Source organism: Hippichthys cyanospilos, chromosome 2, assembly GCF_059441005.1.
Source record: "Hippichthys cyanospilos isolate Australia breed blue-spotted pipefish chromosome 2, RoL_Hcya_1.0, whole genome shotgun sequence".
Lineage (NCBI taxonomy): Eukaryota > Metazoa > Chordata > Actinopteri > Syngnathiformes > Syngnathidae > Hippichthys > Hippichthys cyanospilos.
Genome location: NC_142370.1, coordinates 17,541,876 through 17,565,863, shown reverse-complemented (window position 1 = coordinate 17,565,863; position 23,988 = coordinate 17,541,876). Strand labels below are relative to the sequence as shown.

Here is a 23,988-nt window from a genome sequence, read left to right as displayed (position 1 = left end):
CTGGTTAGGGTTTTAAAGCACATATTTAAATGAGGGTTTTAGGGTGTTGGTTTTTATGTACGGATTGCGTTTAGACAACAAAACAAATCTATCTGGGTAACACTGTACACAACTCCACAATCAGAATGTGATATTGAGAACATCAACATTTTAGCTTGAAAATACATTTTTCATTCCTCGAAAATTGACTTTTTTAATCTAAAAAGTAGATAAATTTCGTCCTAAAACATACCACTTTTTATATTAAATTTAACATGTAAATTATTTACCCCCCCCCCAAAAAAATAAAAATATTGCATTATTTTAATACTGCCATATTTTTTTCCTAACTGATCCGAATGATCCTTGTTAAATTCTTGACTTGGTTGATGCCAGATCACTATTTATAATTTTAATTAGTATGTATTTTAAAACACACAGTTTAGCATTTGACTAATGCGCATTGTTCAATTTATCTATGCATGGACAGGTGGAGATTAGAATTTAAATGATTGAAAAATAAGAACCTTGTTTTGGAGCACAAAAACGGAAGTTAGTAATGGCCTCATGCATGCTTCGTGGTTCAATAATTGTCAACTTTATCATTGCTGGTCAGCGAAAGCGAGCAGTGGTTTTGAGACGACTGTCCTGCGAGCAAGCGGTGCAAGATTATAAAGTTTGTAGCACGAGTTTCGCGTCACCGTCGGAATTGATGAAAAAGGAGTGTTTTTCCCCAGGGACGCTGTCCTCTGCTTCTCTTAAAAGACGATTTATCAAAAATGGGAGAGTCGCTCCGAATGCCAACTCCAAAGATGTGAACGCAGACTGTGATCCATGCAGGTGAGCGCATTTTTATTTTCAAACGTCTTGAGCCTTTTCCCCTGAAAGATTACATTCTGAAATATAATCGACACGGTTCAATTTAAGAAAATCTGGGGAATGCCCTTTGATTAAAACAATTCCTTTTCAGTAGAAAAATGTGATAAGGCTCGATGAAACCAAGTTTTATTTTATTTTTTTTTGGCGGGGGGGGCTATATTTCCAAAAGGGGATGCTTAGTGCAATCACAACGCTGCTCAGCACAGTAATAATAATAATAATAATAATAATAATAATAATAATAATAATAATAATAATAATGATAATAATAATAATCATATGAAAAAAAGACATATCTAAACTGGCATGTGGTTGTGGCAGCATCTATCTTTGGGTTGGATTTAATCAGTTGAACCAGTTCAGGGTGTCCCCTGCCTACTGCCTGAAGTCAGCTGGGTTAGGCACCAGCAAGCCTGCGACCCTTGTGAGGATAAGCGGCTCTACAAAATGGTAGATAGATGACTGTTCCATACGCCCCCCACTACAGTAAAAACAGTATTTTGATGAATATTGTGCCAGTGTAATATGTATTAAAGTAGCATTATCCACCTCTGGGTTCATAAAACAACAACTCATGAGCAAACGGGGCTCAGTTTACAAATAACACTTGATCAAACCCAGAAAACAGGAGAGCCATAAAAAAGTCGCAAATAGCCACCTCTTGAGATGGATAAATAGTGGAATTTGCTGCTTAATTCATATTACACCAATGTATAGTTATCAGATTTCCCCATGTAGCCTAGTGGGGATGCATAAAAGCCATTATTGAGAAGAAAATCTTTGACCCGACTTTCCCTTCAAATGATTCACATTGGTCCCTCATTATATATCTTAAAACCCCGGCATGTGAGTAGTAGTGTGTAGACTCTACTTGCACTCCATGTGCTGAGTTAACACTGGCATCTAATAGTCTGTCTGATAGTAAATAAAGCAACAAAAATGCAATATTCCATAATATAGCAACAAGAATATTGAACACAGTTCAAAGAAAGACATTTTCTCACTTGTTTTCAGTCATTCCAGGTGTTTCCTATTTTCCGACTCTGGCAGCGGCCGCACTGTTCGACGGATTCTGACAGCTTGCCTGCTGTCTTTCCTGGCCTTGCTTGGTTCCGTATCCATTGACCTCAGTTCCGATTTTGAGCTGCTCCACTCTACAGAGGCTGCTTACGCAGAGCTAGCTTCGTGCCGGACGGCAGCCATCTTGCATCTGGTCAGTCAACTTCAACTGATGCGGCATCTGTTAAGCAAAGGCATAGGAAATGAGACATTCAATGCCAGCGCTTCTGTAATTGCGTCGCCCGTGTTGGAGTTGTGTGGTGAACTAGAGGATCACCGAGACTGCTGTGGGCTGCATTGTTATGTTAAGGTAGCTGAAATTTGCCAGGAAATTGAAAGGAGTGTTCGCGTATTAGTAAATGCTTCATTGGATAGCAATAGAACAAAAGGACATGACCCATCCGCTCTAACTGTGTTGATCGAAGGACTTCTCGATATGTGGGTGACACAAGAAGATACTCTAAGGAAAGCACGACACGATTCAAACTGGGGAGATGTTCTATCTGCCAAACTTCTACTCACTTTCATAGAACTCAATCACCAGTTGTTGGATTCCCCTAATATGGCAGCTCTACCCGCTTTCCACGACAAGTGGGATTTTGCTTTGAAGCACCTGAGCTTGGCCGCGCTCATGACTGAGCAACTGCATGACTGCTGGTCGGAGAACATCGATGGAAAGTACGAGTCAAGCCGGAATTTCAAACATATCTTGAACACAAATCTGTGGGACATCGCGGCGAAAGAGCTGCCGGGGTCCCACGCTGGACTTCAAGCGTTGAATGACACTCGGCGGTGTTTATTTGGCCATGCGGTGCCAGCGATCCGAATGGCGTCTCGCTCAGTGTCTTCTGGTCTTAGCATGAAGATCAGCCTGCTGGCGATCGCCTGCCTCATCTACCCGGTGGTCATGTTCTCCTTCAAGCAAATGACGGAATGGATTCAAAACTATGCGCGCAGTTTAACAGAGAAGACGGAGGACCTGCGACGTCAAAGAAAGCTGGCAGAAGATTTGCTGCATCAAATGCTGCCAAAATCGGTCGCCAAACAGCTCCGCCGGCATAAATATGTAGAGGCCGAGAGCTATGAAAAGGTTGGTGTCAAACAACCAAGTTATCTTATCGTTTTCATTTTGAATCTTGCATATTAATCAGAAAAAGGGGTCACAGTTTACAAGATTGAAGAACATTTTTCATAGGGCGGGAATCTTTGTTTCACGATTCGATTCGGATTATTGGGTCTACAATTTGATTCAAAATTGAATTTTGATGAGAAACGATTTCCGATTCAAAAGGATTTCATTGACAATTTTTTTCTGCTTCAATCTACAGATGTGCCAACAATTGTCACGGTGTACTCCAGTTGACTTTGTGTGAGAGAATGGAGACATTAATTTGCCTTTTTTTTTTTACACTGTTAATTAACATGAATTAACTTTAATTCGCCCCTTTCCACAAAAACTGTGTGTGATTCACAACTGATCCTCTATTCTTTATTTTGATTCATTAACATAACATACCAACAACTGGAATCACAAAAGACAGAAGCCTTGTTATTTGGTTAGCTTTTATTGTTTAGATATTGGCTGTTATTAACAATTGATGCATAGATGGAACTTGTTTCCGTCTGAGTTTGAAATGTCCAACAGCATTTGAACGCACCAGGTAGTTAGCGTCTAGTGCAAACACTGGAGACTTGTGCCATATCGTACAATGAGAGCATAATTGACAAGTGGTTTCTTTGCTTTCATAATCAGCGTTTGAATATGATTTAAATGGTTGTTGATGTTGTCAAAGGTGTGCTGTAATAGTAATAATAACAGTTGTTAGGAGAAGCTACAGTAGATGTTGCAAAGGCCAACTTCAAAATAAAAGCATGCTACAGCCTTTGCACTGATGACTATGTATTAATTTGGTGTGTTTATTTTGACGTTGGACTTTGCAACAGACAATACTGTATGACCTGGCGTTGTCTCATTTGGCGTTCACATCTGGCATAGTTCCAGGGAAGACAACAGAAAGCAGATCCGTTTTATTTTTTTCAATTCATAAAATCAATATTGTGCCATTTTACATCAATTTTAAATGATCCAAAATCAGAATCTTGATTATTTTGTGAATCGATATTTTGGCACATCTGTCATTTTTAGGTTTCACTCTTTAATGTGCCCATATGTTTTTGTAAAATATAAGACATGCCTTTTGAGCCACAATAAGTATTATTCCTTCAAAACATAAGCTTAGCTTTTAAAAGGGTGTCTGCTATAACCCTACTGTGCACTGCATCATCTGCAGACATGCCAAATGAATGTGTCTTTGCTCCCTTTGTAGCTATTGTTGACGTAATTACCTATAATTGCTCCGTTCCATATTCATCAGAAGATAAAACAAGTTTGATAGGTGAAAATTGCATTTTGCTTATTGAAGAGGTTTGAACAGCTGTACCAAAAGCACTCTGTGCAAGGGTCTTTATTCGTGTGACATAAACAAAAAGCTCAAATATGGAAGTCTGGGCTAAATATAGTGGAAAACTAATCGTTTGGAAAACTCACATGAATATTCAGTGTTTTTTTTTTTTTTAATAGCGTAGAGAACAAATAGACTAAAAATGACAGTCATTAACGCTCCAATGAACAATGAGTGATAAGTGCATTGTTCTAGATAAGGGTGTTAATTTCAAACTGCTGTACCTGTTAAAAAAAAAAAAAGTTCAAAATGAAAACTTCAAAGTCAATGTTCATTTCTTCTATTCTAGGTTACCATTTTTTTCTCAGACATTGTTGGTTTCACCTCCATCTCAGCCTCTTGTACTCCTTTACAAGTTGTGGAGATGCTCAACAACCTCTATGTTTGCTTTGACACACGAATTGACTCCTATGACGTATACAAGGTAACACAAATCACAAATTTACGATGGTGTAGTCAAAGAAACTGATGTGTTTTACCAGGGGTGTGCAACTCGGGTCCTTGATGGCCGCCATCCTGCATGTTTTAGATGTTTCTGTCCTTCAACACACCTGATTCAACTAAGGATCAATATGATGACAACGGCAGAGCTTTCTTATGAACTGATTATTCATTACTGATTATAGCGGCCATCGAGTTGCACACCCCTGTGTTATATTGTTGTCACTTCTACCTGTGGCTTTTCCATTCTATGAAGTCACTGTGCTGTCACGGTTCACTACCTACACTTTGTGCCGGCCCCATGAGTTCAACTCCCACTGTGTTGCCTGTGAAGTAAAAAAACAAAACAAATCAAATTTTAAACTACAACATTTTTGAAAACCAATAAAAAGGGCCATTCACCCAATAAAATCCCACACAAAAGCTCAATTATAAATCAATAAATATATTCTAACACTGATCATTCACTATTCGTAGCTTTAAGGGGAATTCAAATGAAGAGCATCAAACTGTTTCCACAGTTATCATTCAGATATAATTAGTAGCTATAAAATGGAATTACAGTATTACAAAAACAGGTTTAAAGAAAAATATGGACCCAAAAGCTGGCACGACACTGAACCGGTTAAGTAAAAAAATTCAACTTTTGATTCGAGGGAATCAGAAATGGACCTGGAAAACGAGAATCTGAAACTAAACTGGGGAAACTTGGCAGAATTTAGTGAGACGCAATGTTACAATGTTTCACTGAGTACTAAGAGCCTAACCCATCCCACATGACACAATAAAGCAAACTAAAAAACACATCTGCATGGCACCTGATATATCAGGAACAAACCAGTCACCACCAGCCAAACATTCGACAAAAGTAATGAATATATAAAATGACAAAGCAATGTACAGTATAACACAAGACTCACCCTGACATTTTGTTAACAAGTCAATGAGACTAGGTCTGTGCAAAAATAATGACAGTAATGATTTGACATCAATTTTGTGAGATTAATCTAGACAAATGCAACAAGGTTCTTAGCTTACTATTGCATAATGACTGACGATTATTGTACCTGAAGTTATTAAAAACATCTTTATGATGTACTCAAATCCTGTAATTTGCTGTGTTGTGGCCTTTCCGTCTAGGTTGAGACAATCGGCGACGCATACATGGTGGTGAGTGGACTCCCCGAGAGGAACGGGGATAGACATGCTGACGAGATTGCCAAGATGGCTCTGGATCTGGTCGCGGCAGTCCGACAGGTGCCCATCCCTCACATGCCCAATCAACGGCTGCAGCTCCGAGCTGGAATTCACACAGGTCAGGAGGTTTTGTTAGCCATGGTGTCATTTTGTTCTTTTTGCCGTTCCTTCCAATGTCTTTTTGTTTCACTTTGTTATCAGGTCCATGTGTGGCTGGAATAGTGGGCTACAAGATGCCTAGATACTGTCTGTTTGGGGACACGGTGAATACGGCGTCTAGAATGGAGTCCACTAGTCTGCGTATGTTGACTAAAGCTTTTGATCATTGTTGTCAAATGTAATTGACCCTCCCCCCATACATTGATTTCTCTGTGACATTTTCAATTATTTACTGTTTCTGTGGCAAAAATGCCACAGTGCGGCATATAGTTGTGCCGATATTTCTGTGAAAAGTGCCATTGTTCTTTTCATAGTCTCATTTGTCAGTTATGATTCATAATACTGAGACGATATAGTCTGAGCGGTTGATGCAAAGGCCCATTCCCATTCGCGCCAGTAGGAATAAAATCAATGACCTACTGTGTCGCTGCTTGTTGCAGCCAGCTCATTTTCAAGTGAAAACTGTAAACAAAATAAGTTAGGAATGTAAGTACTATTTTACTCATGCAAAATTTGACCTGCCCCAAGCTGTATGTGTTTTTAATAGTACGCCATATCATCTATTGCGACAGCTCAAAAAATCCATACAAGTTCTGCAACCTACTTGGCCCTTATCAAAGATTATGCCTATGAGCTGCAGCTTCGAGGAGAAATTGAAGTCAAGGTGAGTGCAAGGGTGGCCGGCCCCATTTCTTTACCTTTACTTTCAAGAATAGCGCAAAGTAGGAATACATACTTATGCAGGCGATCCAAGTCAACATTCCTCTGGCGAGGTTTACCATGATTTGGTGACAAATGATTATCATCACTGCAATGAAATATCCCTCTTCATCCTGCTGCCAGGGGAAAGGCAAAATGAACACGTACTGGTTGATTGGTCACAAGAACTACAGTGTCCAGAATGACAGCCTGGTTTGCCATTGGAATCCCAACATGGCGAGAAAAAAGAAGACAGAGGGAAGCAGTGATTTCTCTGTGGGAAATGTAAGTGGAAGTGGTTTTGTTTGGAAATAATCGTAATTTAACAAGAAGGGCTTTTGATCCCGCTCTATTCTATCACGTTCCTCTGCGCCGTGACGTGATTAAAAGAGTTGTAAGGTTAACATTTCCAGAGAAGTCAGTGATTGTTACAATGCAATACTTCAAATTAAAATTCCTGAAATTGAATCAAATGTACATTTTGGTCTTGCATGTGTGTGTTTGTCCGCCAGTCATCAGTGACAGTGCAGAGCCTCTCTGAAAACTCAACCACCCCAGTGCCCAATCACACGCCACCGCAGCCTCGTACGTTTAATGCGGGCCTGATTGTGGTGGCTCAGATGGGGCCTTCGGGGAGCAGCGATGCTCCTCGGACCTCCGTGACAGGGGAAGTGCAGCCTGTGGATGTGCCCTCCTTGGCCAGTCAGTGCGGAGGCAGCAGCGGTCAACACAAAGGTGATGTTCTGCCTGGCTCCACTAACAACAACAACAATAACCTCAGTTATTACTGGAACTTTTACAGGACAATAAGGGGGTCATAAAGAGTCAAAGAGTCAGTCATCTCTCTCTTGCTATGTCTGTCCGTCTGCCCCCCACATCATCGCCCTTTTTTTTTTTATCTTTGGCTGTTATTTATATGACTACTTTCATTAGAGGCTTTTTCTTCTTGCTATAGACCCTCTATGACCACCAGAGGGACTCAGAAAGCTCTTCAAACAACGACTCATGCCCAACCAATTTATTGTGTCCAAGTCTTGATTTATATCATATCCCTATGGGTAAAATAGATTAAAATAGCAATTATAGGGCCGCCGACATTTTTACACGAACAAGAACAATGTATTCATTTTACTATTACTACTTATACTATGACATGGCTTTTCACTTTTATCAATTTATTTTGAATTAATCAGTAAACAACCAACACTTTCCAAAACGCCTCCTCAAAATTACTAGCATGGAAATGCCCACATCCCTCTTAACAAAACGTATCGGAAGGAGCCACGCAAGGTAAAGTAAAATCCTTAACCGTCAATAAAAGGACTGAAAGCTACAACCAATCACCACCAAAATTTGGACGCACAAATTGCTTACTTCAGCCTGTAAAAAAAATATAAACAATCATTTTTTTTTCATTTTGTCACCTGATTTCTCATTCAAACTCACTTATCTTAATTAAAATCTAAAATATGTGGTCTTTTTTATATTTGTCAAAGGTTGAAGTGCACAAGTAGAAATTGTGTTTATGAATTTTGGTGGCAATTGCTTGCCTTTTTAGATAACTGAACATGACAAACCAAGCCAGGAACCATTATAATGCTTGTCTTCTCCCTTCAGTTATGTTTTATCAATTCAAGATAACAGTCCAATTTTAGGATATCCCTGAATTTGTAAAAAGCCAGCAGAGCAAAAAAAAAAAAAAAAAAAGGCCAAACAAAAAACAAAACAAAACCTCACATCAGTTCTGAGTTGTCTTTTTTTTTTTTTTTAGGAAGACTCTTTGTTTGAAATCCTTTTTACATACGGATGATGAATCTGTTATACACGTGCCCATAATCAAGCCATTTGTGTACAGTACCTTTAAATAGCACCATAATGGCCCCAGAAGTGGTACTGTATATGTTGTGATGTTTTGTTTTCATGCCTCTCAATTGCAGAGCCAGTCCCTTCAACGATATTAATCCAACATTTTACTTCATTTTTTACTTGCATTTTATTGCGTGTTTTGTTGGAACAGCACCAATACCCCCTACGTTGTAAAAACGTCGGAACTCCCTCTGCGCACGTGTCAAAACTATCAAAGTTTTTACAAAACATTTTTATGGCTAATGTACACTGTTGTCCGTTTCATTGATTCATGGCTACTAAAGTGGCGATGTATTCACTTGTTCAAGGTCACTGTCTCGCAGTGTTGCCACAGTGTTGTTAATTCAAAACTTCCAGTTTTTGAGACTTCAGTGATTCGGGGCTATCCAAAGAAAATTTGATTCAAGAAGTTTTGACAGTCAGTGCACCCTCATCACTGGCTACAGTAAAATATAATCTTATTAACCTCTTGACTTACATTTTTACATTGTATCATGCAAGGGGAGCGGGGCAAGGGGGCGGCCTCAAATTGCCTGACAAGGGTTTCAAAAGCAGTAATGAGATGTTTATTTGCTGTACAAAACATTCTTGTACTCATATTTTCCCCATGGTGTTGATCTTGGACTGGGGGCGTTGGAAAAGATTTGGAAAACAACACGCTTGTGAGCCGCTTGTACTTCATTGGTGCTTAACTTTGTGTCAGTGGTCGATATGATGTACATAATCCAACTTGACTGGAAGCAGTGTGACCACCTCTGTGATGTAACCCACAATAACACTTGCTTTGTGCTGCTTGTCATTTACATTTGCCCCGTTGTATGAATAAATGAGTCACAGTCACATTTCCATCAATGAATCATCTCAAAAATCTACTTTTAATTAGCAAGGTGCAAGCATTGTCTATCCCGTGTGCTTCGTCTTTGTATTGGCAAAGACTGTATAGCTTAGGTTTGTGGTCATTTTCTTCAGAGAAAATTGCATTTGTTAAAAATAAAGACTTTCATGTTGCGACATCAGTTCCTCTGCATGTAAGTTCTCAAATAATGAGCTTGCATTTTTCAACTTTTGTCATTTTTGTGTAGCGTATTCATTACCTTTGTAATAGGGTCCTGTGTTTACTGATGTGACTGATGTGTTGATGTATTAGTCGCTATGCAGTCGCTATGGTCCTGTACAGCAGTTTCTTTTATCGTGTCATTTAGGATTGATATATATGCCTTACAGTATTTAAGCTGTTGGTTCTCAGTGACATGTCAAAAGATCAAACTCTCAAAATGTCTCAAAAGCTGTCTTCTTTGTTTCTTTTCCGGCGTAGTTATCCAAGTGTAGGTTTTTCTTTGAGACTTTGAAAAGAATTCTCCATTTGAATGCCCTGAGTGCAAATTTTGCTGGCACTCCCTCTCCTAATAAATGTCTAATACTCTTTTCACATCATCCTTTTATCTCCTCATCATACATTCTACTTTGGAGATGTCAATATTTTATGTTTGTGATTTGAAGTTGAAGAAGCCTTTTGAAACTACGGCAATATGTAAAAGACCTTTTTTATTTGCAGTTTTGAGAGCAACTCACATGCAGTTACTGTGCATCATTGTTATACAGCATACAGTGTCATGAATTCTTCACATAATACATGATTTTGTTGACACAGACACAAAGAAAATATCACATGAATAGATACACACAGCGTTTTTCCAAGTAATATCATATAGTGACTTAAATAAACTGAAAAAACTGACAAAAGGATCAAACACGAAGCTCATAGAGGATTCAGCCTATCCTGAAAAAAAATACAAAACACAAAAACAAACGCTTGGTTATCAGTGGCAGCACTCAGTCATAAAGCTCATCATCATTGCTTTCAGTTTACTATTTCCAATAACCTTCACTAATATTGTCAGAGTATAGACATGACTTTCATTTTGCATGCATGTGTTCCTAGTTGTTATCACAACAACAATTCTTTTTCTGAAACTAAGCTCATGTGGAATTCAACTTCACTATCTATTCCCCTTTTTGACAATACAGACTTGCCATGTAGTTTTACCCCCGGTCTGTTTGGAACAGAATTTTAGGCCTATTCTCTTATAGACATCTTAAGGGGTATGAAAACACACTAAGATGAATGTGTTCCAAGAAGGAATCGCATAGTGTGAATGCCGTCTTGTTTGTAGGACTAAGGAATATCCAGGACATTTGACAAGTTACATATTTCCTCAAATTAACTAAGGGTAAAATAGGGAAAAAACTGAAAGTGACCGGGCCGCTCACCTCTCGCGGTGTTGCATCCCAGACCGCTTGCGTTCCCTATCCGATCCATCCGAGCACCAAAGCAGCCCGATGACCTCTTCCTGGCCGTAATCAGCAGGTCCAATAGGTGGTTTCTCTGACTCAAGGCCCGGCTCTGGCCTTCAGCAGCTGCTTGGGATCGTTCCACTGCCGCAGGTTCTGGGCCCCTGTCCTGCTCCGTGTTCCATGCACGGTTGGACTGGCTGTGTTCTGGTTCTTGGTAGTCCATTTCAGAGTTGTCCTCCTGAACTGCTTCTGCCAGTGTCTCGTCAAAGCGCTCAAGCAAAGACTGTTTTGCAAAGGACAAGGATGCCATAAAACATTTTATGAATTCATTGTTTTCTGTCTTTAGTTCCTGTATGCTATGAGTTTGAATATCTTTATTCATATATATATATATATATATATATATATATATATATATATATATATATATATATATATATATATATATATATATATATATATATATATATATATATATATTTCCTCTCTCAGCTGACCTCTGCTAACTTTGCTACTAAACTTAGAAGCAAATCACACGCACAGACAAAAATGGTGAAACTGGTAATTTAGGTAATTTTCCTTTATAAAGTGACTCAACGACTCTTAACACTTGAAAAAAAGATTTCACTTAATCTAATATATATTTAAAGCTGCATAGAAAACGGTTGTCGAAAAATTAGTCATCACAATCGATCACAGAAACTTATGACGTCACTACATATACTACACATTTACATGGTGAGACAAACATTGTAATGAAAATGTCCTCGCTTCCTCCCATTTCCGAAATGCTTCGTTTGACGCAACTATGCGTTGAAAGTGTTTGTCAGTGCCTGACTTTCTCTTACCTTGAGCTGGGCCAGGTCGTCAGAAGATGTCCTTCCCAAAACATGGCTGCTAACCAGCGTGTATTGCCACAACAGGGGCAGCAGGCTCCACAGGACTACAGCCCTCATGTTATCCTTCGAATGCAAGTTGCATCACAACCACGGCTGCAAACTGCTCATATATGCTCGCACGCGTACACAATTAGTTCACGGCATCAATAGCTCCTCCTCTTGCATATCACCTCAAGTGCATTCTAACACTTCAGCGCGATAAGTCAGATGTACTTTTAAGTGGTGCTCGGAAGTGACCGACCCGTGTGTGTGTGTGTGTGTGTGTGAGTCTCTGCGTGAGTCTACGATATACATGTCTGTGTACGATCAGTCTTCCCAGCCAACTGTGGCACATGCCCTCAGGAGGCATCTCCAAGCAATGAGGTCACATGTGGTGTTTAGACACAGAAATGCCCTCTGCATGCAGACAAACACCATAGTAGGCTCAAACGGGCACCCTCCCGGCCAGGCCATTGGTTGGAATTGGGTGCGATTAACCGTAGATGTGGTTAATCATCTTGTGAATACGACATTTTTCTTTTTTTTTTGCATGGTCTTACCCTTTTTTGGTTTGGTACATTCATGCATGCCTTTTCTGTAACTGTTAATGATCATTTTTACAGATGGTTTTATACTGATAATATACATACTATAAATTCTGTAAAGAATTATAAATGGGATTGCCAATAAACACCTTATCTATTTGGTTTTTGGTACCTATGAAACATTCTGAGAAGTTTCTATTTAGCTACTGCTGGTAAATTGTTACGAGGCAATAAGACTGAGGTCGAATTGTAGCACTATCTCGGCAATAAATACCCCTTTTTTTTAATAAATATAAATACTGTAATGGTCATTATAGGAAATTATATTGTGATATTATTTTGACCCAAAAAATACTCGTACAAGTACAATTTCAGTATTTTAATTTTTTTTAGCTGCATGACCATTCAGAATAAAATTTTGGCTGATTTCACTTACGTTCTCAAAATCATCGCCGCGCGTGTGTCACATACGTAACACGGAAACCATGTTTGTAACAACCATTTCACAACTATGCTGGCATGACTCCATATGATGTCACCCACCAAATGTCAGCCAACACAACGCAGCGTTTGGATTACAGGACTATTGGTGGCTGAGCATGATCCCTATTTGATTATCTGAATTCCTCTGCAAACGACCAGTGGTTTATATGAATAGGAAAAAAAACAATCATACTCATTTTGCTGTTTTCTTCAATGTCTTGTATCTCAAATCAACCCGTTTGGTGTGTGTGCTCTCCATGGTGCTGAAAATGAAATCTTGATGCTTTAATTATTGAATACAATCACTACATTCACAATAATTATCCATATTGATATGAGCATCTTATTCACAACATGATCTACATGTATGCAGTTTTTGCACGGTTAAATCAATAATAATTATAATGTTTAGTACCGTTGACAGGTTCATCTACATGAATGTTATGATAGGATGATATCTACGTATTACATCTATCAATGCATGCTCCATATTTGCTGTTTTTGTTTTCTTGTAAAAATTATTTGAAAATGTTGTGACTCTGTACTTGCTGCATATAACACATAATCATAATCAAGATTGTATGGATTGTGTCTGCATTGTCTTTAAATTTGCTTTGCTTTTAATGACAGGGGGACTACCAATGGAAATAAGCCTTTTGGCTATACAGTAATAAGGTGTGTTTACACTTCATTTTCAAAATCTTTAATATAAATTGTCCCTCTGAAACAAAGAAATGAGGAAAAAAGTAATCTGCAGTCGTAAACATTTATTGAAGCATTCAGGGCATGAACTATTTTAGAAAACTTAAATAAATAAAAATCCAAGACACAATCAACAAAATAAATATTAAATAAAATAAATATCAAGTGCATACTACAACATTTGGTAGCGACATTGCAGTTCCACAAGGCTGTTGATGGTAAGACTTGACCGTCACTTGGGGTCTGCAAGAAAACACATGGAACAAATCTTTCAAATATTTCCAATTATTTAGTATGGTATAAATATATGTGTTTTATTTGTATGGAACAAATCTTTCAAATATTTCCAATTATTTAGTATGGTATAAATATATGTGTTTTATTTATTGTCAACTTACTGTATTTGCCAACACTGTTGCAGCCTAGGGAGCTCATGGAACCTACTCGGTCCAAACGGCGGCCAAAGCAACTGGAAGATCTCCTGGTGGAGTCACTGCGGATGTTCTTCACGTTTTTGGCTGACAGGAACTTTCTGACTGATGCAAAGTCTAAGGCTTGTCCTGGCTCCTGGGCACCTGTTTCTATGTTTGGGTCCACAAGAGGGGTATGTTTCTCTTCAGAAAGCCTCTGCTCCATCTCATTCTGCTCTGGGAGTGACTCTTCTAATCTGTGAAGGAACACCTACAACAAATAAGGTAGAACATATGTTAACATTCGAGTTTGGGGAAGGAAAAGTTTGTTCAGTACTCGTCGGCGAAATGTCAGAGTTCACGAAGAAAACAGGAATGACGTAGCTTTAACATACTCTTAAGATGTCCATGTCACTGGAGTTCAAGCTGGTGCTAACAGGATATGAGCTGAACAGCTGAAGTCTCAAGAGGAGGAGAAGGCCGCAGGCAACGCAGGAAGTAGGAGCCATCACTCCTTGTTTTTAATTTATGAAGGATAGACGGAAGCTTTTTGGGTTTCTTTGCTGAATAGCTGGTGGATGCTGGAGCCCACAGGACCGGCCTCTGCTCTTTTATACGGTAGCTCAATCCGTGGGGGTATGCCAGGAATTGGACTGGCATTCCTGACACCTGCGCCTGATAACATACGCTGTCGGAAACGTCTCCATTTAAAGGATTGTCTCTCAGAAGTGCTGCATCCAGACATCCGTATGACATAGAGGAATTCGTACACACCCAGAAAGAGACCGCCACCTCTTAACAAGCCCTAACACGGGACAGTGTTGTCACGGAGCTACGGGAAGTAGTAAATTACCACACAGTGTAGATGTGTGCGAGAATGTGAGGGAGGGGGCAGAGAGAGCGAGAGATGCTACTAATTTAAGGAGTGTCCATGCGACTGTTGATGGTTGCCTTAGCAAGAACCGACTGACAGTTTGTCCTGGTGATTTTCTTTTTTTAATACAAATATAACTGATCAAAGACCATTTATGGTTGTCAACATTTGAAAATAATGATCATCAAGAGTGATAAAGTTAGGATATTTGATTTCAGAAATAATGTGTTTGCAGTGATCACCATGAAATATTTTGGAATAATGCATTGGGTGATTTTTGTCATGGGTTTGTCTCAGTTTTTTCAAATTGTTTTTATTTTTCCAAATCTGTTGGAACACATGAAAAACAAATGTTTGTTGTTGGTCAATAATTAAGGTATTTTTTCACTTACTATTTTCACTCATGATTTTTCTGTTTTCAGTTGAACAATAACAGGCGCATATCTGACAAAATGTATTTTTTAAAAAAGACAGTAAAGAAAAAAATCATATTCTCAACCAGACACAGTAGATAGACGGGAAGACAGAAAGGCAGACAAACCCACTTGTATGCAAAATAATTTTACTACATTACTAAATATTCAAAGATGTTTACAACCCAAAATAAATAAAAAAATAAAATAAGAAACAACCTGCTTCCACAGCAACTCTATGAAAATACACAGCGGTGTGTGAAGTGTCAGTCATGGTTTAATACTTTGCTGATGGACTGCCATCACATACTCCTGTTGACAGAAGAACATTGAAAAAATGGGATATCAGACGCCAGTACCCCATCATGAGGGAATATGCAAGAAGCTCTGGAAAACCACGAATGATAGACACTATGTTAATTGAAATGATGATACTAGACTATATAAATAAATATTCTCTGTAGTCATACCCTCAACATCCCAATCCACTGAAAGAGCCAATCCTATCCAAGCGAACGCCGAAGCAGCTTCTCAGCCCGCCTTTCCGGTACCGGCTCCAGTTACGCTTGGGGTTACGGAACAGATCTTTGAACAGAAGAGCAAAGACGTCTGCTTTGGCCTCCAGCGCCGAGTTGCTGGAGTCGGAGGATTCCCACGGGTAGCCCTCTGGAGCTCCGTGCTTTGACTTCTCCGCATCGCCACCCTGCTCTTGCATCTCTTCTGAAGAGTGGCGAGGCGTGCTGTTGATCTCTTCCAATATCTGCTTCAAACTCTAAAATACAATGAAATCAATCTGTCTAGCTCACTATCACTCAATCAACCAACCTCCCTCCCCACCCATCAAACAGAATATTTACAATAAAGCATAAGTGACTTTTTTTTAAAACAAATGCATTGAATTACTCTATCTATCTATCTATCTATCTATCTATCTATCTATCTATCTATCTATCTATCTATCTATCTATCTATCTATCTATCTATCTATCTATCTATCTATCGAAAAAGCTAATTACGTACCTGTAAATCAGACACGGGTTTGCCTTGAACATAATCGAGCACCAACAGGAGATTGAAGCAGCAAAATGACATAGTGAGGTTCATGTTGTTTCTTCCTTCAGCTGGATTGCGACTCAGGCTGCCCTGGTCTTGGCGTCGTTGTGGTTCTCAGCATGGCCAGGTGAAGCCTTTATAGCCGATTTGACTACGTCACCAAGCCTGGAAAATTAATGATGTGTGACTAATGTTCTAAAGAGTGGGAGTACAGTACATGCTATGTTCAGTTTGAAAAGGGTGGGCTGGGATAATTCTGTGACATGTAGGCGCAAGTCAATGAGAATCAGGATTCCTTTAATGATTTTCATTATTTGGAATAGAGCCATGCCTCCACCCATTCACCGGGAGACAGTCAACGATGATACCATCCGACATGAAACAATGCACTAGGAAATACAGTGTATGGTGTTATTTTCAACTTTAATACTCACACACACACAAAATTCCCACAATATAATATAGACACATTTGTCAGTGTAACAGCAGTCATAAAAAAGATGAAAAGTATAGATGCTGTTTGTCATTTGTGCACACCAGAAAGGTAGTTTATCATTTCTTTCATAAAGTTGATTTTTTTAAACCACATCCATGCACATGATTATGCACAATTATCTGTTGTCTTCTTCATTATCAATTGCCTACATCATGTTGATCAAAAATGAATTTGAATGAAATTCTCTTGAATTGTCTCACATCCCATAGCATTTTGCCATTATTTTTACACATAAGCCTTCATATGCAAAATACCGTATTTTCCGCACTATAAGGCGCACCGGATTATAAGGCGCACCCTCAATTAATGACATATTTTAAAACTTTTTCCATATATAAGGTGCACCGGATTATAAGGCGCACCCTCAATTAATGACATATTTTAAAACTTTTTCAATGGTAAATTCAAAGTAATAACAAAAATAACTCTAAACTCTCAATAGCATATTAACTTAATGTCAATATGACCAACCTTGTTCAACTGTAAACACACAAAAGAAACAGGTAAAGCTTACTTTATCAGTTCATTCTCCATCTACCAATCCCAATCTCAATATTGATCCATATATACAGGTAAGGCACACCTGATTATAAGGCGCACCATCAGCTTTTTAAAAATATTAAGGATTTTAGGTGCCCCTTATAGTGTGGAAAATACGGTAGTTGAAAAAGTTGTCATATGTCTAGCGTGATTGATACCTCAATTAAACTTGCGTTTTTCTAATGAAGAGTGTGAAGCACTGACCTGTAATCAACCAGTCTTCTAAAATCATTCACAGAAAGTGAATGTAATTCAGATATAATGTCATTCAAATTGCCCTTACGTTAAGTCTCTGAAAGTGAATGGTTGTTTGTCTGCAGATCAGCGTGTTCCTGCCTACTGCCCGAAGACAGCTGGGATAGGCACTAGCAAGCCAGTGACCCTCGTAAGGAGAAGTGGTTAAGAAAGTGGATGACTGGATCCATTTATTATAGATAATAAATAAATACATTCTGCCAGAGTTTTGTAATTGTAAAGCACCTCATGTATTGTGTGCATCGCAAAACGTCAATATTCCTTTTATAGGTAAGCTCCAACCACTGTAAACTTGTGCCGTATCCTCCAATAGCAGCATAACTACTTTGCTTTTTTTTTTTTTTTTTTTTTTGCTTGTTAGGTTTTTTTTTTTTTAACTCTGAAGGAGTTGTATGAGTATCACAAAGCGCAAGAGAGAAATGTAACGAGAGAGTACTGTGAACTCATGTGAAGTCTCGGTACATTGTAAAAAGTGCTGGAAATGTGCAATTTGCAATCCAGAATAATTGAAACGTTAGTTTGAATTTACACCAAAACATGCCTCCGGAGTTGATATATTGGCTATAAGCACGTCGGGCTAGGGCTATTTTATCCTTACACAATGACACAATGACTTGTTTATCTGAGGGCACAATGATACTTACTTTTGAGCGATTTGTCAGGCATTATGAGACAGAAGATGGCCTTTGCAGAGGATCCATGATGTTTTGCGAAGCGTGCAAATTGTTTTGAGAAATGTCCATACCAGTTTGCAAAATTCAAACTGAGTAATAAACCAAAGCCTCAGAGGAAAAACTGTTCTCACAACACTGTGTTTTCGCAAAAATAGAAAATGGCTTGCATTGTTATATAAGTGTTCCAAAGATAGAAGACGTACGGGGTAATGCATCAACAAGTGGGGCTTAAAGGTTGATTGGAATATTGTTCAAATGTGTACCTCTTTGTACTTCTGTGGAGAGTTTGTATCAAGCTGAGCTAAATGATGAGCGACTAGCTCAGGACCCGCTGAAACTGAGCTCACTTGTGGAGGTGTATGACTGCTAATTGACATTTCAACTGGAGGGCTATTATTCTAAATTGACTCAGGCCACAGGGGATGAATTTATGGTTCATTTGTTCTTTTTACAAAGAGTATAGCTATATATCACAGTCCTGTCACATACATATCAATGAGTGAAGCTCCCCTGCCATGGACATTACTAAAACGCTGTTGTTATAAAAATGAATTCACAAATATCAAAGTCCTTAGCTACTGCAAAAATGAGCATTGCATGAGCACAATACACAAATTTTCAAACCGCTGCATTGACTCCCATTGTACGTTCCATGGGTGACACAAACTTATGATGAGGCATCAGTCAAAAAGTCATTATTTTTCAAAGCCCCCTTTAAACTTAGTTTTCAACGAACATTTGTGTATTTTATTCACTTATTTACACTTTCACTTTATTTGGATTGCTTTATTCCTATTACTTTTGTGGGGGTATTCCCTCCCCGGAATGATTGCTATTTCGACCTCTTAACTGTCACTCAGGTAAGTAGGCCTTCACATTGGTTCCCCTCCATTAAAGACCGTAATTAGAGCTTGAGCGCCCCATCATTTAAACTGCAGCTTGCTGAACTCAGGCGGGGAACCCCGGAAAGGAGTGGGACACAATCGGTAAATGTCACAATTATAACGGTGCTACTGCTCCTGTGCGCCCTCAAAAGTTAATTATTATTTACTTTTTATGAATGGGCCACCGCAGTTGTTAGCAGTGGGAAGACTGTGGTTATCCTGTCCACCGTATTTGGTGATACACAAACTCTGGGGATGGGGAGAGTATAGCCACGCGAGCAACCTTTCCACTATACCATAAGGGTTACAATGGTAATCCTCATGGCATGACAAAGGGTGGCCATGGCCACTATCTAGCTCTGCCCCCGTAAACACCAAGTCGGACTTGTTAACTTGTTGGCAAAGGCCGAAGAGCTTTTGCAATTGAGATCACTGTGAACAGTTTGTGAGCGTGAAATTATGGATAGCTCTTCATGCATTTGGTGATAAGTGAACAACGAACACCAAACAGGTGCACGTGTACTCTCAAAATTCTAAAATTACAATTGAGAATTGTTGTCTGCAGCCCACATCATCATCACTGGAGGCGGAGTACACCTTGGACTAGTTGCTGGTCTCTCAAGTTGTATTTACTTGTTATGCCACTGAAGGCAGCCTCATTTTGTTGTTGGAATACATCAAAGGGATCTATGACCTGATGTTTTTTCATGTGGCAGCCATTTCCCATTTACAAAATTGAACAATTCTGTGGGGTAGATTGGTGTTATTTCAGGTTTAATTCTTCTTGTTAATCATATTATATCTGCATTGGCTTGTCATGAAATTGATAAATTTCTTAATTGTTATGACTATTACACCCTAAAAGGCATCAATAACGTTTTGAAAATAGGATTTCACACATTGCTCTTTCAGCATGGGAGCAATTTATACATTCATACAAATTCAAAGGTGAAAAAAAAAACATTGCAAATCAAAAAGTGTCGATAACATTTATATAGCTTCTATGAAAATTTGCTTAGAATTTTCACTTTAAATATTTTTTTTCTCTCAAAGTCATGCTATATGTCATTTAGCCAATCTAAAATGTGAAATTTGACAGTTTTGCACCTTGCAGCTGGCTGTGGCCGAAGCACAACGCTTTCTTAAGTCAATTCCATGGCATCAGCCCTCTTATCTATTCTTGTCATGGACTGATCCCATGCTTCATGCCCTTACATCATCCTTTCCCTAGTGCACTGGAAACACCAGCATACACATGTGACCCTTCCAGTGGCACCTTTACACAGATAAGGTTATTTTCACACACCAGGGATGTTGCTGCATATATTTAGCATTAGCTCATGTTATTTTTAACGTGTACCACCTAAATAAACGCCAAAGCTGTTGTTCTTTTTGTTGACATTTTACACTCGACAGGAATCACTTATTGCATTACCATTATTATATTATTTGATGTAATTTCTTGTCAATAATTGGAACAGTTATAGCTTTGAACAAGTGTCTGAACTCATCAGAAAGGTTTTTGTGACTTATGATCAAGGTAAGAGTCCTGATGATACTTGATATCGGCCACATCCTTTTTGGGTGGTAGCCAGACTTCCTTTCAGATAGTCTGGGAGGATCACTGGGAAAAAAACAATATAAAAATATAAAATATTAGGCCTTTATGGGAAAAAGACTGGGATAAAGTTGACTTTTTTAATTGTATGAAATCTTTGAAAATAAATAAGTTGTTTTTTTTTATTAGAATCAATCACTATTAAATATATTTCAAAAAAATCAAGACGTGTTTATTTTTACTTATTTATTTTAGAAACTTTTGGGCTTCCATAGATTGCAAGCAGTGACTTTTTCCATAACATGAGAGAGTGGCGTTTGGCCAATGCTACCCAGCTCAAGGAGAACTATAACAATGGGTGCTAATCAAGCGCACAATCCTACATAGACTAATGTGGCAAACGCCGTCGATGTATTGCACTTATATTCTACACTGGAATTTGCATAATTCATGGTTTAATGGACTGAAAAAAACCATCAGCCAAATCTGGTTCAATTAAAAAGCACTTTTATGAGTGCCGATCATCTTCCCAAAACATTTTTTTCATTATCCGAGGTTGTCAACACTTAGTCTATTCACAACAAATGAATGTCTCTTGTGATGATGGCATTCATCAGCAGGTGTACGTGTCCGCTGAAGCACAGTTGAGTCGCACTTCCTGCCATTATGCATTTCTCACTGCTGTATTTGCTCTCTCCAATCCAATTTCACTTTTCCACAACCTCTACGTCTTTGTGTGTACAATACATCCTGCAATTTCATTTTCCGGTAATGTGGGGACCTCTTGTTCTTGTGTGGCCATTATGGTATAGGTTCCACTAGTCCAGACCTCTTTTTGAGGGTGAAGAGTTAGTTTTAGGGTTTAGGTTTGAATAAGATTTTGCTTGCTGTTGATTAGTGTTAGCCAATCAATTGTGAAGGTTTGGGTTAAGGTTAGGAGCTATGAGATAAATGACGTCAGTAGGCACTAAGATAGTAAGACAGACCTGTGCGTCTGAGTGCGTGTGTGTGTGTGTGTGTGTGTGTGTGTGTGTGTTGTATAGAGTGGCTTTGTTAGGCCCATTTTGTGTAATGTATTAGAACAGACTGAAATAACATAATAAATCTACTGCCATCTGAATCATATTATAGTTGGTCAATATTCCACTCTGCAACGAGGAGCCTCTAAACCAGGGGTGGGCAATTCCAGGCCTCGGGGGCCGGTGTCCTGCATGTTTTCCCGTTTTCTCTCTCAAACACTCCTGATTGAAATGATTAGGATTATTTTCAAGCTCCAGCAGAACTTGTTGATGAACTAATGGGTTTAAAAATTCATGTAAAAACACACCGTTTGCCTCTTCTTAGGGACTTGCGTGTACCCATATGTGTAAACTCAAAAGACTCTGTGGCAAAACCCTAATTAATCTACATTATATCCACCTCATGACACCGGAAGTGCAAGGTTTGAAAAAAATAAAAACATTCAACACAAAACCGGGTTACAATTAAGGTATCAAGTATCAAAATGAAACACAATTGTTACTTTGAAAATAATGGTTATTTAAAATCATCATCAGTAATCTTTCTCTGAAAAGAAGCTGTTGAGCATACCCCATCAGGAAAAATATGGTAAGGTCAGATTTGCTGAACCTTTTCTGCTAACGTGTTCATGCTGGCTGGTGCATGTGGAGAATGTCTCACATGATAAAGGATGACAAACACGGAAGCAAAAGCTCATCTGCTGTCATCACAGGACCGCAATACCCGCAATACTGTATTGGAAGAAATAGAGGTTATTTGTCAATGCTCACATTATTAGAAAAAAATCTTCAATGGAATACTGCGTGTTATTTAAATGTTTTCTTTAAAAAATAAATAATATTTTTCATGAGCTGAATCCACAGATTATGGTTGGAAAGTTTGTGACAAAAATATCTTAGCTTAGGGGGGGAAAAGATTGTCTTTTATGAAATGTTTATTTGTTTTTTTATGTGTCTTATGCAGCCTGTTCTGGTTGTTGTAATGGGAAGCTTACATGAACCAGCGTTATATAACTGTTACAATATCCGTGAAAATATGAAAATAATTTAATATATAAAGCAAGGACAATTCAGAGGCGATTTGCAATGAAGGATTTTACGGGTTTGGAAAGGATAGAGCTTTGTTTAAGACAATGACCCTAACCTACAATCCCCTCCGTTCCCTCCCAATACATTGGCAAGTATCGGAATCGGGACTTCATCAAATCCTCAAAATCAGAGGTGACTCGGACACAAACTTATGATTGGGACATCCCTAGAATTTGTAAAATTAAAAATGTGGTACTGATTTTGTACTAATACAGTACACTAATACATTTTGTACAAAATGCACACAACTTCAAAACAACAAAATAATACTGTACTGTACTTTTTTTTTTTTTTAATCAATGAAGCACAGATGTCCCTGAGACATGAGTTACTGTGTGTCATTAAAAGCTCTTTAGCAGTCTCTTTCCTGTAACTGGCCCCCCACTGTCTTCAGATGGTTAACAATCATTTGACCTCAGGCTGTGGTCTCCGACATCATTCGAATAATAGCATGAACAAAAAATTTAACTATCCTCAGGATGATTGAGAGAATTAAATGCAGTTCAAAGCTACAACATGATAAACATACAGTGAGTACAGTGTATCCTGAAATTATTCACAGCACTTCACCTTTTGCAAATTTTGCCCTGTTATAGTCTCATTCCAAATTGTAATAAATTAATTTTACATCATATTCTACACATAATGCTTAGTTATGACCATGAGAAATGTTTTTTGACCTTTTTGAATTTGATTAAAAAAAATAGAAAACTAATAAAATACATAAGTATTCACAGCCTTTGACATCCTTCCATCCATCCAGCCATCCATTTTTCAATAGCCCCTTACCCTCACCAGGATCGCTGGCATGCTGTTGCCTATCCCAGCTGGCTTGGGGCTGTAGGCTGAACTGGTTGCCAGCCAATTGCAGGGGCACACAGGATCCAACAATCATTCACACATCCAATCACACCAAAGGACAAGCTATAGTGTCCACTACACCTTCCATGCGCGTTTTAGGGGTGTGGGAGGAAGTCAGGGTGCATGGAGAGAGCCCACACGGGCTCGGGTAGAACATGCAAACTCCACCAAAAAAAAAAAAGTCCTAAAAAAGGGAAATATTCTGGCAGCCGGGCCGC

The 23,988-nt window shown here is 38.7% G+C and overlaps 4 protein-coding genes across 5 annotated transcripts; 1 reads left to right on the top strand and 3 right to left on the bottom strand.

The window, feature by feature from the left end:
- Positions 1–612: 612 nt before the first annotated feature.
- LOC148427645 (uncharacterized) lies at positions 613–14,173 on the top strand. The gene is made up of 10 exons (XM_088408866.1): positions 613–819; positions 1,873–3,007; positions 4,669–4,803; positions 5,961–6,135; positions 6,219–6,317; positions 6,749–6,840; positions 7,020–7,160; positions 7,388–7,610; positions 13,573–13,617; positions 14,066–14,173. Exons 1-9 carry the CDS (start codon positions 692–694, stop codon positions 13,611–13,613), a joined length of 2,169 nt encoding a protein of 722 aa, XP_088264992.1. The 5' UTR covers positions 613–691; the 3' UTR covers positions 13,614–13,617; positions 14,066–14,173.
- On the bottom strand, positions 10,517–12,058 carry nppa (natriuretic peptide A). Its single transcript, XM_088408914.1, has 3 exons — positions 11,885–12,058; positions 11,013–11,319; positions 10,517–10,521 (listed from the first exon to the last, which is right to left on the bottom strand). The coding sequence occupies exons 1-3, from the start codon at positions 11,990–11,992 to the stop codon at positions 10,517–10,519; spliced, it is 420 nt and encodes a 139-aa protein (XP_088265040.1). The 5' UTR covers positions 11,993–12,058.
- Positions 13,877–14,563, bottom strand: nppb (natriuretic peptide B). The gene is made up of 3 exons (XM_088409222.1): positions 14,450–14,563; positions 14,043–14,325; positions 13,877–13,887 (listed from the first exon to the last, which is right to left on the bottom strand). Exons 1-3 carry the CDS (start codon positions 14,561–14,563, stop codon positions 13,877–13,879), a joined length of 408 nt encoding a protein of 135 aa, XP_088265348.1.
- An 844-nt stretch (positions 14,564–15,407) lies between these two features.
- Positions 15,408–16,484, bottom strand: nppal (natriuretic peptide A-like). Of its 2 annotated transcripts, XM_088408868.1 has the most exons (3): positions 16,362–16,484; positions 15,812–16,113; positions 15,408–15,653 (listed from the first exon to the last, which is right to left on the bottom strand). In XM_088408868.1, the coding sequence occupies exons 1-2, from the start codon at positions 16,443–16,445 to the stop codon at positions 15,814–15,816; spliced, it is 384 nt and encodes a 127-aa protein (XP_088264994.1). In that variant the 5' UTR covers positions 16,446–16,484; the 3' UTR covers positions 15,408–15,653; positions 15,812–15,813. The 2 variants fall into 2 exon arrangements, with proteins under 2 accessions (XP_088264994.1, XP_088264993.1); XM_088408867.1 differs by having other exon boundaries at positions 15,606–16,113.
- Between the last annotated feature and the right edge of the window lie 7,504 nt (positions 16,485–23,988).

Bases quoted from the DNA above. Each gene is read 5' to 3' on its own strand.
- nppal (XM_088408868.1), bottom strand. From the start codon at position 16,445: ATGAACCTCACTATGTCATTTTGCTGCTTCAATCTCCTGTTGGTGCTC. The intron at 16,114-16,361 runs GTACGTAATTAG...ATTGTATTTTAG, and splicing joins AACCCGTGTCTGATTTACAG to AGTTTGAAGCAGATATTGGA.
- nppa (XM_088408914.1), bottom strand. From the start codon at position 11,992: ATGAGGGCTGTAGTCCTGTGGAGCCTGCTGCCCCTGTTGTGGCAATAC. The intron at 11,320-11,884 runs GTAAGAGAAAGT...TTTGCAAAACAG, and splicing joins ACGACCTGGCCCAGCTCAAG to TCTTTGCTTGAGCGCTTTGA.
- nppb (XM_088409222.1), bottom strand. From the start codon at position 14,563: ATGGCTCCTACTTCCTGCGTTGCCTGCGGCCTTCTCCTCCTCTTGAGA. The intron at 14,326-14,449 runs GTATGTTAAAGC...TATTTGTTGTAG, and splicing joins GTGACATGGACATCTTAAGA to GTGTTCCTTCACAGATTAGA.
- LOC148427645 (XM_088408866.1), top strand. From the start codon at position 692: ATGAAAAAGGAGTGTTTTTCCCCAGGGACGCTGTCCTCTGCTTCTCTT. The intron at 820-1,872 runs GTGAGCGCATTT...ACTTGTTTTCAG, and splicing joins GCAGACTGTGATCCATGCAG to TCATTCCAGGTGTTTCCTAT. The intron at 3,008-4,668 runs GTTGGTGTCAAA...CTTCTATTCTAG, and splicing joins AGGCCGAGAGCTATGAAAAG to GTTACCATTTTTTTCTCAGA.